We start from the raw sequence: 18,430 nt of genomic DNA, 5'->3' as shown, positions 1-18,430 counted from the left end.
ATTAACCCAGAATGTTCAATACACAAACAACACTGAATCTTGGCATATGCCATGATCATCCAAAGAAATGTTGTCTCGATGTTGAACAGATTAACAGATCAAATTTTTATTCAGGTGCCTCAGACCTACCATCCTTCGGCATTTAAAAAAATTGAAACATAGAAAATAGGTGCAGGAGGAGGCCATTCAGCCCTTCGAGATCATTGTGATCATGGCTGATCGTCCCAAATCAATAGATTGGTGATGAGTTCACCACTGACCTGCTTGTATTAAGGTTATTCATGCTTTCAACAGCATCTTATGCAGAGGTTTGGTTAGTGGTTGAGCCATGGTTGAAAATGGCATCAATGTCTTTAACGATAGCTGTCCCCTCGGTCTTTATATCGCCTCAATGCGCATTCCGATGCAAACATTTCCAACATTTCGTCAGTTTACAATAGGTGCAGGAGTAGGCCATTCGGCCCTCCAATAAGTGGGTCCGATAGCGTCAAAACCTTGAGCAAATCTTGCAATGAAGGAATCCAGAAATGGAACACGGCCCTTCAGCCCATCTACTCGTCCTTGCCCCATCTGGTCAGCATGCATTAGTCACGCAAGTCAATGTCTTTCCTGTGATGCAAGGCAGACCAGTGTGTAATGGCTATTTCTGGGATTAGGCTAAGGCAGCATTATACGATACGATACGATAGAACATTATTTATCTCAGGAGGGAATTGGCCTGTAAAACACAACAAAATTCATGGGACTTGAAGTTAGTGATGAGTTGAAAGTCCAGGTTTGGGGCTGTTCAAAGATTGTTGGGGGGTGGGGGGGTGGGGGGAGAGAGAGAGAAGGGGAGCCAGTCTATCCCCACGACAGAAGAGGGAGGAGTTGTCCAGTTTGGATCACCTTGGTGTAAAGGATCTCCTGTGGGTGTTCTGTGCTGCATCTTGGTGGAAATGATTATGGTATTCATTCGTAGACAAAAGTGCTGGAGAAACTCAGCGGGTGAGGACAGCATCTATGGAGCGAAGGAAATAGGCGACCTTTAGGGTCGAGACCCTTCTTCAGACTCAAATGGTAATCATTTGGTCTATTTACCATTCCATCAAGAGCCTTGCTGACTACATTTTTGAAACTTTAGACAATAGACAATAGATGCAGGAGTAGGCCATTTGGCCCTTTGAGCCAGCACCGCCATTCAATGTGATCATGGCTGATCATCCCCAATCAGTACCCCGTTCATGCCTTCTCCCCATATCCCCTGACTCCGCTATTTTCTTTGGATCTTGAAGTCAACTTATGCCACATGGTTGCATGAATCCTTGACGGAGTGCCCAATGCAAGGCCCCTGGTATGTGCCCCCAAGCTCCCTTTTTTTCCTTGTCCTTTTCTCCAGAGATGCTGTCTGACCCGCTGAGTTACTCCAGTATTTTTGTGTCTATCTCCATTTTTCCTTGCCAGTTTGCCTATCAACCAAACATCCTCTGAAATCTAATTTTGCAGCGTAGACTGTTGTTTCCTCTGATCTATTCTTCAACCGGAAATGAAGTTGTGGAAAGTCAACCCTTGGGTTATTTCATCTGATTTCCTAGATGACCCTGACATTATCTTGGTGATAGCTGGAGCAAGCTATCGAATGCTGCAGGGAATTGCTCAACAATGTGTTTGGCTCAGAAGATGGACTCAAAATGCTGGAGTAACTCAGCGGGACAGGCAGCATCTCTGGAGAGAAGGAAACGGGTGACTTTTCTGGCCGAGACCCTTCTTCAGACTCAAAAATGTGACCCATTCCTTTTATCCAGAGACATAGAAACATAGAAAATATGTGCAGAAGTAGGCCTTTCGGCCCTTCGAGCCTGCACCGCCATTCAATATGATCATGGCTGATCATCCAACTCAGTATCCTGTACCTTGCCTTCTCTCCATACCTCCTGATCCCTTTAGCCACAAGGGCCACATCTAACTCCCTCTTAAATATAGCCAATGAACTGGCCTCAACTACCTTCTGTGGCAGAGAATTCCAGAGATTCACCACTCTCTGTGTGAAAAATGCTTTTTCTCATCTCGGTCCTAAAAGATTTCCCCCTTATCCTTAAACTGTGACCCCTTGTTCTGGACTTCCCCAACATTGGGAACAATCTTCCTGCATCTAGCCTGTCCAACCCCTTAAGGTTTTGTAAGTTTCTATAAGATCCCCCCTCAATCTTCTAAATTCTAGCGAGTACAAACCGAGTCTATCCAGTCTTTCTTCATATGAAAGTCCGGACATCCCAGGAATCAGTCTGGTGAACCTTCTCTGTACTCTCTCTACTGCAACAATATCTTTCCTCAGATTAGGAGACCAAAACTGTACGCAATACTCCAGGTGTAGTCTCACCAAGACCCTGTACAACTGCAGTAGAACCTCCCTGCTCCTATACTCAAAACCCGCTGAGTTACTCCAGCATTTTGTGTCCATATCTTCGGTGTAAAACCAGCATCTGCAGTTCCTTCTTACACAATGCGTTTAGAACATTGATTTTGAAAATAATTTTTCCCGTGTATTTATTCATCTAGCTGCAACAGAAACACTGGGAATGGACAAAGAATTGTGAATTGCTGGAAGTATACCTGCGTTGAATTTTCTATGAAAGCTAGTTTGCCAGCTATTCACAGCATTACACGTACAGTGTAAAAGCCTTCAATTTAGGATGTATGCAAAGCTTGTCGCTAGATATATTCCACAAAAAGGGTGAGAATAAGGGTGTAGCGTGGAACTGTAGATGCTGGTTTGCACTGAAGATAGACTCAAAATGCTGGAGTAACTCAGCGGGACGGGCAGCATCTCCGGAGGGAAGGGATGGGTGACATTTCGGGTCGAGACCCTTCTTCAGACTCGTTTCTGGGTCGCGAAACCTCCCCCGACTCTCAGTCTGTGGAAGAGTCTCGACCCGAAACGTCACCCGTTCCTTCTCTCCACAGATGCTGCCTGTCCCGCTGAGTTACTCCAGCATTTTGTGTCTACCTTCGGCGAGAGTAACGGTACTAGTGTAAAGTGCAACTTACTAACATGACTTCTCCATTCACATGTTTAACGTATTTCATTCAACATGCTAGACTTTACCTTGGGATATGTGGGAGGTAAGCAATGCGGATAAAACACTTCAGCATGCATAAGTCCACTGTCTGTCTGTTTGATGCCTACACCTTTTTGTAATTTGCGATCATTTTGTGTGCGAACTGCTTTCATCAGCTCTTGTCACTTCCACTTTGGAGGGGGTTAAGTGCTTCCCTTCTTCATTGTGCTCATCCCCTGTGTGGTTCCTCCAGCTAGATCACCACTTCATAACCCAGACTTACCACCACAGCCACGTGTGCTACCTTCCCCTCAGCCAACAATGAACCATTCTACATTCTCCTGATCAGTGACCCCTTTGATCTGTCATTTCAACATCCTACCCTTCCATATCTCTAGTTTCCCTCTCCCCTGACTGTTCGTCTGAAGAGGGGCCTTGACTCGTTACGTCACCCCATCACAATAGACAATAGGTGCAGGAGCAGGCCATTTGGCCCTTTGAGCCAGCACCGACATTCAATGGGATCATGGCTGATCATCCCCAATCAGTACCCCGTTCCTGCCTTCTTCCCATATCCCCTGACTCCGCAGAGTTACTCCAGCATTTTGTGTCTATATCTTCGTGTCTAGAGTGCTTTTATTGTGTTGTGTTTCTGCATCCCCCCCCCTCCCCTTCCCAGCCAAAGTCCTGAGCTTGTACCCATTGCTTTGCATTGAAGGCAGAGCCTCTCTTTTGTGCATTCGTGAATGTTATTCTTGTTGGTCTCGTCTCTATCTGTGTGTGTATTTGATATTCCTTTGCATATTCATTTTATAGCATGGGTGTTCTCTTGAGAATAATATTTGTCTTGCCCAATTTTGGAGAGTCTTTTTATTTCAGGGGAAATTAAGTAGCTTCCTGGCTGAAGATTCCTGGCTCTGCAATTCAGGATTTGGGACAAAGACCTTCTAGGAATTTGTTTTGAGAACCCCAAGTTGGGGAAAATGTAGTGCTTTTGTTTTAAAATGCACATCGATAGGAATTTTTAAAGAAAGAACTGCAGATGCTGGAGAAATCGAAGGTAGACAAAAGTGCTGGTGAAACTCAGCGGCTGAGGCAGCATCTATGGAGCGAAGGAATAGGTGAAGTTTCAGGGACGAGACCCTCGACCCGAAACGTCACCTATTCCTTCGCTCCATAGATGCTGCCTCACCCACTGAGTTTCTCCAGCACTTTTGTCTGCCTTAGATGGGAATTTTGTTCATTTATCACAGCATTATATACAGATTCACCACCGTTTATTTTTCATTTTTCCCCCCTCTCCGGCAACTGGTGGTCCGGCAACTCCTGTAATCCGGACAAAATTACGAGAGTGCACTTCAAATCCTCCTCTGAAGCCCCCCCCCCTCCCCCCCCCCCTAATATGTGGCGCCTAGGCCGGGTGAGGCAGCCGGCCGCGACCTCATCGGGAATTCTGCACTGATCGGCCGATCGGATTTGCCCCCATTCCGGGGCTCCGGAACGCCGGCCCGGCCAATGCCGACAGATCCGTTCCTATCGCCGATTTCAGCGACCGATGGGCTGGTCAAATTTACCCCGCTGGGGGAAGGGCACTGGAACAGCCGCAGCCAGCAGATTCATTCCCAGAGCCGACTTTGAGTTCCGGCATCCCGGCTCCTGAACTTTCCGGTGCCACAAACGGATAATCCAGAAAGACTTTGGAGCCAAAGATGCCAGAAAATTGGTGGTGGGCTTATGACTTTCTGGAGGTGCCATGTAAAAATGCAGCCTGGAATTGGTGGACAACCTGGATGCCAGTAAGTTGCGGCTGCATACTGTTGTAGAGCCTCTGATGCACACCCACGCAAAATCTAAATGAATATCTGCTTATTGGTTATAACCTGTTCGATTTAATTAAGTCTCTTGCTGGATTTCTGAAAGTATCATTTACATGCGCTTCGTAACACTCCTATAGTGACATCTGTTGCAAATGAGTAAAATGATACTTCTCAAACAATGCATTTGTGTACAGTACAGCAGTCATTGCATGCACGGCTGCATCAGACTCAGTGAGGCCATAACTTTTTAACATGCATCGGTGCATTGTAAATTTGGGACAAAGTTTGGCGTACTTACTCTTACAACGTCTACATAGGGTCACACAGCGTGGAAACAGGCCCTTCGGCCCAACTTACCCACACTGGCCAACATGTCCCATCTACACTAATCCCACATGCATGCGTTTAACCCAATTCCCTCTAAACCTGTCCTGTCCACGTACCTGTCCAAATGTTTCTTAAATGTTGCAATAGTCCCTGCCTCAACTACCTCCTCTGCCAGCTTGTTCCATACACCCATGAAAAAGTTACCCCTCAGATTCCTATTAAATTTTTTCCCCTTCATCTCAATTCCCCCTACTCGGGGCAAGAGACTCTGCATCTACCTATTCCTCTTATGATCTTATACACCGCGATAAGAACCCCCCCCCCCCCCTCATCCTCCTGCACTCCAGGGAATAGACTCCCAGCCTGCTCAACCTCTCCCTATAGCTCAGACACTCGAGGCCTGGTCACATCCTTGTAGCTTGCAGCGCAGGAAACCCAGGTTCGATCCCAACTACGGGTGCTGTCACAACCGTGGTTATACGTTCTCCCCGTGACCACGTGGGTTTTCTCCTTGATCTTCGGTTTCCAATCTTCAAAGACGTACAGGTTTGTAGGTTATTTGGCTTTGTGTAGGTTTAAATTGTCCCTAGTGTGTGTAGGATAGTGTTCGTGTGCTGGGATCGCTGGTCAGTGCAGACTCGGTGGGCCGAAGGGCCTGTTTCTGTGCTGTATCTCTAAAAATTACGAAGGTGAGAGGTCATAAGGGATAGGAGTAGAATTAGGCCATTCCGCCCATCAAGTCTACTCCGTCATTCAATCAGGGCTGACCTATCTCTCCCTCCTAACCCCATTCTCCTGCCCTCTCCCCCATAACCTCTGCCACCCGTACTAATCACAAATCTATCTATCTCTGTCTTAAAAATATCTACTGACTAGTCCTCCACAGCCTTCGGTGGCAAAGAATTCCACAGATTCACCACGCTCTGACTAAATTAATTTCTCCTTGTTTTCTTCCTAAAAGAACGTCCTTTCATTCTGAGGATATGACCTCTAGTCCAAGACTCTCCCACTAGTGCAAACATCCTCTCCACATCCACTCTATCCAAGCCTTTCACTATTCTGTGCGTTTCAATGAGGTCCCCCTCATCCTTCTAAACTCCAGTGCCGACAAACGCTCAGCATAGGTTAACCTTTATAGCCAATAGACAGTAGGTGCAGGAGTAGGCCATTTGGCCCTTCGAGCCAGCACCACCATTCAATGTGATCATGGCTGATCATCCCCAATCTGTACCTCGTTCCTGTCTTCTCCCCATATCCCCTGACTCCTATTTTTAAGAGCCCTATCTAGCTCTCTCTTGAAAGCATCCAGAGAGCCTGCCTCCACCGCCCTCTGAGGCAGAGAATTCCACAGACTCGCCACTCTCTGTGAGAAAAAGTGTTTCCTCGTCTCCGTTCCAAATGGCTTACTCCTTATTCTTAAACTGTGGCCCCTGGTTCTGGACTCCCCCAACATCGGGAACATGTTTCCTGCCTCTAGTGCGTCCAAGCCCTTAACAATCCTATATGTTTCAATGAGATATCCTCTCATCCTTCTAAACTCCATAGTGTACAAGCCCAGCTGCTCCATTCTCTCAGCATATGACAGAATGGTTAAGGTTTTGGTTAAGAGGGGTTTGTGGAGGACGGGGGAAGAGGTGATTAGATTAGATTAGATTAGATTAGATATAATTTATTGCCACACAGCCAGGCTGGTGGAAATTTGGGTTGTCTGCAGCGATACAATAATAAAGAACACACAACCACAATAAAACTGTAACACAAACATCCACCACAGCATTCATCACTGTGGTGGAAGGCACAACATTTGGCCAGTCCTCCTCCAGACGAGTGGGTGCAGACGAAAGTTATCAGGAAATATTTAGAAACAAAAACTAGCAGTCTTGGTTCCCTCTAAGCATTCTGATGAGACCATATTTCCACACACACGCATTACTTTTCTCCAACATTGCCAACCACTTCCCTATTCTCCGCAGACTTGCATGCAGGTGGGAGTTGCAATCCCTGCCCTTCACATCTGCCTACCATTTCAACCAGTCCTTTCAGCTAAAGCACTTCCTACACCAAACCTAAATGTCTTAAAACACTAATTCCTTGCCTCCCGTTTATCTAGTTTAGTTTAGAGATACAGCGCGGAAACACGCCCATCGACCCACTGGGTCCACGCCGACCAACGATCCCCGCACCTTAACACACACGCACACACACCAATTTACACATACACCAAGCCAATTAACCTACAAACCTGTACGTCTTTGGAGTGGGGGAAAACCGAAGATCGCGGAGAAAACCCACGCAGGTCACAGGGAGACGTACAAATTCTGTACAGACAGCACCTGTAATCAGTACTGAACCCAGGTCCCCGGCGCTGCAAGCGCTGTAAGGCAGCAACTCTACCGCTACGCCACCATTACTGTCCCTAGATGAACTATTTGAGTTGAAATGTTGACTGTTGCTGCTTGACTTTGAGCATTTATTTAATTCCTTTCAACCTATTTTAACCCATTTAATGGGATTGTGACTGATTCGATATATTTGTCATTTCATGTCACTGATTTTTCTTAATGTAAAGTATTATCGGAATTTGGCTCAGCATTACCAGCTGATTATGGTAAAAGAAAATCAAATTCTCTTTAAATGCAGAAATGTTAAGATAAGGTTTTCAAAAGCCTGGCTCTAGCATTTAATTCCCTCCTCTCAGTTCCAAACTGGGTTGCTTGCCCAGGGCCTGAATGGTTTTTAAATATGCAGTCAAGATCTTCAATAGAGAATTAATCAAACCGATTAAGTGCGGCGGTGCAGCGCTAGAGTTGCTGCTTTACAGCGCCAGAGACCCAGGTTCGATACTGGCCACGGGTGCTGCCTGTACCGTTGTACGTTCTCCCTGTGACTGCGTGGGTTTTCTCCGAGATCTTCGGTTTCCTCCCACACTCCAAAGACGTACAGGTTTGTAGGTTAATTGGCTTGGTATGAAATGTAAAATTGCCCCTAGTGTGTGTAGGATAGTGTTAGTGTGCGGGGATCGGTGTCGAAGGGCCTGTTTCCGCGCTGTATATCTCTGCACTGAACTGAAGTGCATTTATTGGAACAGTTTGTTCGTCACGTACTCTGGCTGTGGAGATTAAAAACCTGGTGCTCTTGCGTTTGATTATGTGGGTCTCTCGATTTCTTGCCTGTTGTCTCACTAAGTTTCTTTGTCCTGTCTTTCCTCCTTGCTGCACTGCCCCAGCCTGAAAAGAATGCACCTAACAGCATGTCTTCGGACCCCTCCCCTAGCTTGGCTATTGGGGATGGTTTTAGTGAGATCACTTTTGCAGTGGACTGGTCGACACAGCCCAGTCTACTCGAGGAGAAAACACCAGTCGCTGCTGAAGTAAGTGTTAATCATTGTCGCTGTGGTTGAATGTGTGCTTGCCATGTCTAACATTCTCAATTTGCTCTTAAGTGCAAGTGTACCCAATCTGCAATATCGCGAGTTTGTGCGTTGTCTTGTTCATAAGTGATAGGAGCAGAATTAGGCCATTTGGCCCATCATGTCTACTCTGCCATTCAGTGATGGCTGATCTATCTTGCCTCTCTCAACCCCATTCTCCTGCCATCTCTCCATAACCCCTGACACCCTTGCTAATCAAGAATTTCGGATCGGGACCCCACATCAAACTCTTTCATTGAGTTTACTCCAAATGAAAGGACATTCCTTTAGGAAGGAGATGAGGGGAAATTTCTTTAGTCAGAGGGTGGTGAATCTGTGGAATTCTTTGCCACTGAAGGCTGTGGAGGCCGAGTCAGTGGATATTTTGAAGGCAGAGATTAGATTCTTGATTAGTACGGGTGTCAGAGGTTATGGGGTGAGGAGGGAGAGATAGTTCAGCCTTGATTGAATGGCGGAGTAGACTTGATGGGCCGAATGGACTAATTCTACTCCTATTCCTGATGGACCTGATGACATTATGACCATGACTGGGTACATAAAGTGCCAACTTTTAGCATTTGAGGTTTTTCCCTTAATTATTCTGTTGATTTTAAAATTCTTTTAAAATGTACCAACAGCACAGTTTGGGCCAGAAGGTGGAAACTTGATGGAAATTAGTGTTCGTATGCGCACTTCTTTTGCATATTCTTTCTGTTCCGCTTTGAAGAGGTTTGTGTGCTGGAACTTGGCTCATTGTGCATTCCTGAAGTGTTTTGTTGACTGTAAAACCTTTTGGGCATCATGAAAGGAGACTTGCCTTTATTCTTGCAGTGGGGAAACACAAGGTTAACCCCAGATTGACACACACAGTTTTCAAGGGAATTAGATTTAGCTCTGGGGGCTTAAGGAATCAAGGGATATGGGGGAGAAAGCAAGAACGGGGTACTGATTGTGGATGATCAACCATGATCATATTGAATGGCGGTGCTGGCTCGAAGGGCCGAAGGGCCTACTCCTGCACCTTTTTTGTTTTAGTTTTAGAGATACAGCGCGGAAACAGGCCATCCGGCCCACCAAATCTGCGCCCGACCAGCGATCCCCGCACATCAACACCACCCTACACTCATTAGAGACAATTTTTACATTCACCAATTAACTAACCAACAAACCTGTACGTCTTTAGAGTGTGGGAGGAAACCAAAGATCAAAGGGAAAACCCATGCAGGTCACGTGGAGAACGTACAAACTCCGTACAGACAGCACCCGTAGTCGGGATTGAACCCGGGTCTCCAGCGCTGCATTCGCTGCAAGGCAGCAACTCTACCGCTGCGCCACCGTGACTGCCTCAGAATCGGTAACATATTTTGAAAGCTGGAGTTACTCAGCTGGCCCCTCTTAACCTCCCCTCTACAAATGTACTGACTAGTGGAAATCCAAAAGTAAATCAAATCATTCTTCTGATAAACACAATTAGCATGTGTACAAGTTATAGGAGTATAATTAGGCCATTCGGTCCATCGAGTCTACTCCGCCATTCAATCATGGCTGACTTCTGTCTCCAAATCCCATTTTCCTGCCTTCTCCCCATAACCCTTGACACCCGTTGTAATTAAGAATGTGTCTATCCCTGCCTTAAAAATATCCACTGACGGCATCCACAGCCCCCTGTGGCAATGAATTCCACAGATTCACCACCCTCTGACTAAAGAAGTTCCTCCTCACCTCCTTTCTAAAAGAGGGCTCTTTAATTCTGAGGCTATGACCTCTGGTCCTAGACTCTCCCACCAGTGGAAACATCCTTTCCACATCCACTCTATCTATGCCTGTCATTATTCTGTAAGTTTCAACGAGGTCCTCCCTCAGCTTTCTAAACTCCTGCGAGTAGCGGCCTAGTGCTGTCAAACGCTCATCATATGCTAACCCACTCATTCCTGGAATGTTCACAGAATAAAATAGTGCAGTGGTCCCCAAGCCCGACTAAATTTAACAGATTTTAAAGAACTTAAAACACATTAGTCATTAAACTTATTTATTACTAAATGCTGAGTATTGTCTCAATTGTGGGTGTCACGGTGGTGCAGCGGTAGAGCTACTGCCTTACGGCGCCAGAGACCCGGGTTCGATCCCGACTACGGGTGCTGTCTGTAAGGAGTTTGTACATTCTCCCCATGACCTGTGTGGGTTTTCTCCGAGATCTTCGGTTTCCTCCCACACTCCAAATGCATACAGGTTTGTAGGTTAATTCCTGTTTTTATATTCTGGTCCCCTTGAAATACTAAATGTTGTATACTTCATGCTATCACGCTTTGTGACGGATGTTTGTTATGACGTTAGCAACATAACGGTGTCCCTGACTTCCCACATCCTGCATGAGACACACTGCAACAACTTGCCTGCCATTACTACCGCAGCCAAATGAATAATAAAATAATGAGACACACTCCCAGAGCTGATGGAACCACCTTCTCCCATCTGCTGCTGATAGCCTCCTTGCCTCAGCCTCTTGAGCCAAAGACTCACACTTTACCTCTCCACAATCGGCGTCGGAGGTTACGGGCCGAAGGCAGGAGAATGGAGTTAGGTGAGGTAGATCAGCCTTGATTGAATGGCGGAGTCAGCTTGATGGGCCGAATGGCCAAAATCTGCTCCTATTGCTTAATGATCTTAAGAACAGGAGAGAATGGGGTTGAGAGGGAAAGATAGATCGGCCCTGATTGAATGGCGGAGTAATCTTGATGGACTATCCCATCATTTAAGAAACAGTTGGACAGATACATAGATAGGACAGGTTTGGATGGTTATGGACCAAGCGCAGGCAAGTGGGACTAGGGTAGCTGGGATATTGTTGGCCAGTGTGGGAGAGTTGGGCCAAAGGGCCTGTTTTCACACTATTACTCCATGAAGCCATGGCCGAATGGCATAATTCTGCTCCTATCACTTAATGATCTTAAGAACATGAGAGTATGGGGCTGAGCGGGAGCGATAGATCAGCCGTGATTGAATGGCGGAGTAGACTTGATGGGCCGAATGGCATAATTCTGCTCTTATCACTACTGAACCTATGTTTAAGAGGGAAATGCAGATGCTGGAAAATCGAAGGTAGACAAAAATGCTGGAGAAACTCAGCGGGTGAGGCAGCATCTATGGAGCGAAGGAAATAGGCAAAGTTTCGGGTCGAGACCCTTCATCAGTCTGAAACGTTGCCCATTTCCTTCACTCCATAGATGCTGCCTCACCCACTGAGTTTCTCCAGCATTTTAGTCTACTTGTGAACTGATGCTTAGTCTGGTTCAGGTTACAGCTGGAAGCGAGTAACTATTTCTGTGTTGAGGTTGTGGGTCATTGCTTGGAACTCTTGCTGAGTCAGAGGATCATGTGTGTAAATCGCACTCCAGAGACTTCAGCACAAACACCGCAGCTGACGATGCCTTTGCAGCATTCGTTTATCATCTGGCTTTTAATTCCCAGATGGGACGTTAAATTGAGTCCTCGTCTGGTTTCATACATGCTCCTCTCCACGCTCGTAACATCACAAAACTGCTGCTTGGAATGTGAAAAGCTGGCAACATTAAGCAGGGTCGGGGTAACGGCCGTGGAAAGTTGCTGCCTCAGCGAGCCATCCCTGCGACCCTTTGTCGGAACAGTTATCGGTTGCAGTTCAGTTTCAGTTTATTGTCACGTGTACCGAGGTACAGTGAAAAGCCTTTGTTGCGTGCCAACCAATCAGCGGAAAGGCAATACATGATTACAATCGAGCTGTTCACAGTGTACAGATACTTAATGAGGGAATAATGTTTAGTGCAAGGTAAAGTCCGATTGAAGGTAGTCCCAATGAGGTAGATGGTAGTTCAGGACTGCTCTCTGGTTGTGGTAGGATGGTTCAGTTCGCTGGTAACAGCGGGGAAGAAAATGTCCCTGAATCTGGAGGTGTGCGTTTTCAGTTTCTGCACCTTTTGCCCAACGGGAGAGGTGAGAAGAGGGAGTGGCCAGGTAGCGACTCATAAGGTCATAAGTGAAAGGAGCTGAATTATGCCATTCGGCCCATCAAATATACTCTGCGCTTCAATCATGGCTGATCTATCTCTCCCTCCTAACCCCATTTTCCTGCCTTCTTCCCAAAACCCCTGACCCCCTTACTAATCAATAATCTATCTATCTCTGTCTTAACTCCTCTGACTCGTCCTTGATTATTCTGCTGGCCTTGCCAGGGCAACGTGTAAATGGAGTCAATGGAGGGGAGGTTGGTTTGTGTGATGGGCAGGGCTGCGTCTACAATTCGCCGCAATATCTTGCAGACTGCTGCCTTTATTCACGCCAATATTTGTCCCTGAAAAATGCAGTTGATCATTATCACCTTTGCTGTGTTGTGGGAACTTTTACTAAATGGTGACATTGCTTCCTGTATGTGACAGTACTTCATAATGTTTTATTCATATTTTTTTTTTCTCTCTCTCCCGAAGTGTGTCACAAAAAAAACTGGAACTCCCTTGTTTAAAATGTTTTGAGCCTTCTAACAGTAATTGGTGCCTTTTCCAATTTAATTGGCATTTGTTTACAACTTGGCATTCACCGCCTGCATGTTTCTTGTTTTACCATTGTTTTAAGAATAACCAGTGCCCATTCATCATGTTAATTCATGTTAAACTGAGTTCTGTAGTCCAGAAAAAAAGCTTGGGATTGAAAAATTAATTTATCCTCAATGCATCTCGGTCAGGAAGAAAAATGGTTCACTTTTTGTTGCACTAATTATAATCGAGTAGTTTAGTTTATTGTCACATGTGCCGAGGTACAGTGAAAAGCTTTGTTGCATGCTAACCAGTCGGCGGAATGACAAATGTGGATTAGACAATAGACAATAGGTGCAGGAGTAGGCCATACGGCCCTTCGAGCCAGCACCGCCATTCAATGTGATCATGGCTGATCACCCTCAATCTGTACCCCGTTCCTGCCTTCTCCCCATATCCCCTGACTCCGCTATCTTTAAGAGCCCTATCTAGCTCTCTCTTGAAAGTTTCCAGAGAACCGGCCTGCACCACCCTCTGGAGACAGAATTCCACAAAGTCACAACTCTGTGTGAGAAAATGTGTTTCCTCATCTCCGTTCTAAATGGCTTACTCCTTATTCTTAAACTGCGGCACCTGGTTCTGGACTCCCCCAACATCGGGAACATGTTTCCTGCCTCTAGCGTGTCCAAACCATTAGCAATATTATATGTTTCAATGAGAACACCTCTCATCCTTCTAAAATCCAGAGTGTACAAGCCCAGCTGCTCCATTCTCTCAGCATATGACAGTCCCGCCATCCCGGGAATTAACCTGTGGTGGATGTTTATGTTAAATTTACGTGGCTGTATGTATTGTTGCTTTTCACTTAGTTTGGCTGTATGGTAACGCAAAAATCGCTGTACCTTAATTGGTGTATGTGACAATACATTTGAACGATTGCAATCTAGCCATTCCCAGTTCAGTTTAGTTGATTGTCACGTGTACCGAGGTACAGTGAAAAATTTTGTTGCGTGCTAACCAGTCAGCGGAAAGACAATGCATGCTTACAATCGAGCCGTTGGCAGTGTTTAGATACATGATGATAAGCGAATAACGTTTGGTGCAAGGTTAAAGCCAGCTAATTCCAATCAAAGATAGTCCGAGCATCACCAACGAGATGGATAGTGGTGCAGATACATGATGAAGGGAAAAACATGAATAATGTTTAGTGGAAGGTAACCCCAGTAAAGACGTTACCCGAATAATGCCGCTTGCTTGGAAAGTGGTGGTTAGGTTTGGTGGGACGAAAGCGGGTGGTGTTGGGTTTATGTGGTTGATACCAGGGGTGGCACGGTGGTGCAGCGGTAGAGTAGCTGACTTCCATCACCAGAGACCCAGGTTCGATCCTGACCACGGGCGCTGTCTGCATGGAGTTTGCATGTTCTCCCGGTGACCCGGTGGGTTTTCCCCGGGTGCTCCAGTTCCCTTCCCCCCCCACCCCCACCCACACTCCAAAGACGTACAGTTTTGTAGGTTAATTGGCTTCAGGCTCTGTCTCCAAACTAACGATAAAATCTTGATGTTGCAGCAGCCTAGATCCGTGGCATAATGCCAAGATCAGTGTTTCTGTGCTGACCTGTCTCTCCACAGCTTGTGTCATCTTTGGTTATTTTTGAACGCTACTTGCTCAGCAGATCCATCCAATGGCCGAGAACAGCACAGTTTAAAAGCAGCTGTATAGACTTTTAGACTTTAGACTGCGCGGAAACAGGCCGTTTGGCCCACCATGTCCAAGCTGACCAGCGATCACCATCCTAGACACTAGAGACAGTCTTTGGTAAAAAGTCCAGCATCCCATCCAACTCATGAACCGATGATCAGACATGAGAAGGAGGGGTGGTGGTGTCGGCGATAAGCGAAGGTCAGACAGCTGGCCAGGCTGCCCAACGACAGGCCCACAGGCGAGTGGCTGCTGCGGCACTCCACAGGCTGCACTACGTCGGGACGGGTGAGGCGAGGCCGGACGCGGCGCTCTGACCCGACAGTCCCCTCGCCCGAGTAGTAGCAGTCAAATACGGGACAAGGGCGGTCCCGTACGGGACAAACCAATTCAGCCCAAAATACAGGATGTCCCGGCTAATACGGGACAGTTGGCAACCCTTGATTTACTAATTATTTCTGAGAATCGTTGGGAGTGGTGGATAAGTTTGTAATTGGATATTGTTACATACGTAGGTGGGGTAGCTGTGAAAATATTCCAAGATTGCTGGCTTCTCCTGGAATGTAACAAGTGCTGGAGGGACATTTTTATCTCCTGCTGCTAAGAAGCACATAAATACTCAACTGATGTCAATATTGTAGCACAAAATGGAGGTTCCCTGTCTTGGCTTTTCGGTGGTGATGGAGCTACTTGGGTTCAACACCAGGAATGGATTTTTTAAAAAGAGCTCAAGATTTTAAGCGATTTTTGGAAAGGCGATTCTTAATACTTGAGGCATGGATTAAACTGGTTTAACAAGGCAGGGAGAAGAGTAGACCACTTAACCTCTGAGCTCTGAACTGTCCTGGAGGGCGTCACGTTTCTTTATTGTTGAAGTGCCACATCCAGGAAAGTGGAGAATATTCCGTATAGTCCTGACCTACACCTTTTGGAGGCTGTTGAGAATACGGGGTAAGCCATTTAGAACGGAGATGAGGAAGCACTTTTTCACACAGAGTTGTGAGTCTGTGGAATTCTCTGCCTCCTGAGGGCGGTGGAGGCCGGTTCTCTGGATACTTTCAAGAGAGAGCTAGATAGGGCTCTTGAAGATAGCGGAGTCAGGGGATATGGGGAGAAGGCAGGAACGGGGTACTGATTGTGGATGATCAGCCATGATCACATTGAATGGCGGTGCTGGCTCGAAGGGCCGAATGGCCTACTCCTGCACCTATTGTCTATTGTGTGGATTTGAAGTTGGGAGCTGAGACTCTTGGTGCAGAATACCAGCTGTGGACAGGACTTGCACTGACTAGTCATACAGTGTGGAAACGGGCCATTCGGCCTGTCCCATCTACACTAGTCCCACCTGCCTGCATTTGGTCCATATCCCTCCAAACCTGTCCTCTCCATGTACCTGTTTCTTGAATGTTGGGATAGTCCCTGCCTCAACTACCTCCTGGCAGCCTGTTCCATACGCCTACCACATTTTGTGTGAAAAAGTCACCCCACAGATTCCCAGATTATTTTCCCCTTCACCTTAAACTTATGTCCTCTGGTCCTCGATTCACCTACTTTGGGCATGAGACTGTGCATCTACCCAATCTATTCTTCTCATGATCTTAAAGAGGTGTATAAGATCATGAGACGATAATGAGTAAGTGGGTTGTTTTTTCTCTAATTATTGACATCACCATGTCTCCCTCAGTCAAATTATGACTCAATATCAAACATTTATGCCACTTGAAATTCGCCAATACGTGTGTAGTAGCCAAGTCGGGTTTTGAGCTGATTTAGTCAGGGGAAAATCCACAGTGTTATAGACAATAGGTGCAGGAGTAGGCCATTTGGCCCTTCGAGCCAGCACCGCCATTCACAGTGATCATGGCTGATCATCCACATTCAGTTCCTGCCTTCACCCCATATCCGTTGACTCTGCTATCTTTAAGAGCTCTATCTAACTATCTCTTGAAAGCATCTAGAGAATTAGCCTCCCCCTCCTTCTGAGGCAGAGAATTCCACAAATTCACAACTCTCTGGGTGAAAAAGTTTTTCCTCCTCTCCGTTCTAATAATGGCCAACCCTTTATTCTTAAACAGTGGCCCTTGGTTCTGGACTCCCCCAACATTGGGAACACGTTTCCTGCCTCTAGCGTGTCCAATCCCTTAATAATCTTATATGTTTCAATAAAATCCTGTCTCATCCTTCTAACTTCCAGTGTTGGTAAGTGCTGGATATAATGACACTAACTTCCATTACTCTTTAGGGAATGGGCTGATTTGGCATGCAAGCTAACCACCTTGCATTTTACCCAAAGGACAAATATTTCAAAGATGTGACTGTAAACAGCCCTGTTTTCCCAGGCGCCGTGCTTTTGTAAATGACCCTTGAAAAAAGGCTGGTATCGGATGTCATAGAAGTATGAACATGCTGTCCAGAACTGAACATCACATCCTAAATGCAGCCTCACCGACGGCTTGTATAACTGCAACATGACCTCCCAACTTATGTACTCAAACTCTGACTGTTAGAGGCCAATGTGCAATGCAAGTTGGGGGAAGGGGATCCGTCTTGTGACTTGTATGACCCTTGACGTGTCGCACTGTCACTGTTTATACGCCGGCCCTGATCCGAGGCTTTAAGGTCTCATTGCTGGCCGTGACGCGGCTATGATTTTTTTGGTTGAACAAACCTGTTAATCTGTTTGATTTTCTTGCAGACGGTGGAACCAGAATACGTCAACACTGAAGTTGTGGAGAAAGCAGCAGAAATCTGTGCTGGTTCTACTACGGTAAGAGTATAGGATTTAATCTTATTGGCTCTGTGTGGCAGCAGTTAGATAGAGCTCTTAAAGAGTTGCTGCCACACAGAGCCAGTTACCCGGGCTTGATCCTGACTGCGGGTGCCGTCTGTACAGAGTCTGTATGTTCTCCCCGTGACCCGCGTGGATTTTCTCCTGTTTCCTCCCACACTCCAAAGACGTAGAGGCTTGTAGGTTAATTGGCTTGGTATAAATGTAAAAATTGCCCCTAGGATAGGATAGGATAGGATAGCGTTAATGGGCGGGGATCGCTGCTTGGTGCGGTCTCAATGAGCCGATGGGCTGTATCTCTAAACCAATGGTTCTCAACCTTTTTTAGCTCATGGCCCCCTTGGGGTCTTTTAATTTTTCTGTACCCCCCTGACATTATTAGCGGAAAAAAAGTACTTCAATATTATAATACCTTCCATAAAAATATCAGTGTCTATTAATTGCACATATATTCTCTTTCATTCTATTCCACAAACATCAAAAATATTTTGTGGGTTCAATAAAACAACCATTTATAATCATACATTAAAAATATATTTCAACTACATAGATTTAAATTTATTAGAACTGAAATTTAGGAGGCAACAGGGTGGTAGCTCAGTGGCCCCCTTCATTGAACCTGTGGCCCCCTAAATCCCCAAATTTTTCTTTGGCCCCCCTGAAATTTGCCATATGGCCCCAGGTTGGGAATCACTGCTCTAAACTAACCTAAATTATCTACTCTTAAGGTGGATCCTATGGAGTTTAGGGGATTATTTTGCTCTTTTACTTCAGGTATCTCTATAAACATAACTGTTTCCCCACCAGGGTGATCAAGTTTGGCTGTGATTTGGTGTTTACTTTAGAG

At 46.0% G+C, this 18,430-nt stretch overlaps 1 protein-coding gene across 5 annotated transcripts in view; it reads left to right on the top strand.

Annotated features, from left to right (window-relative positions):
• The window catches only part of bin1 (bridging integrator 1), a 136,974-nt gene that overhangs the window by 103,173 nt on the left and 15,371 nt on the right, over positions 1-18,430 (top strand). For 2 of the 5 annotated variants that reach the window (XM_033024855.1, XM_033024853.1), the window contains 3 exons: positions 3,079-3,102; positions 8,409-8,552; positions 17,491-17,562. In XM_033024855.1, coding sequence (XP_032880746.1) covers positions 3,079-3,102; positions 8,409-8,552; positions 17,491-17,562 — 240 coding nt within the window. The remainder of the gene's footprint in view (positions 1-3,078; positions 3,103-8,408; positions 8,553-17,490; positions 17,563-18,430) is intronic. The other 3 variants (XM_033024857.1, XM_033024856.1, XM_033024854.1) reach the window with 2 other exon arrangements.

This window comes from Amblyraja radiata, chromosome 7 (assembly GCF_010909765.2).
Source record: "Amblyraja radiata isolate CabotCenter1 chromosome 7, sAmbRad1.1.pri, whole genome shotgun sequence".
In the NCBI taxonomy this organism is placed as follows: Eukaryota; Metazoa; Chordata; class Chondrichthyes; order Rajiformes; family Rajidae; genus Amblyraja; species Amblyraja radiata.
This window is presented reverse-complemented; position numbering and strand designations above follow the sequence as displayed.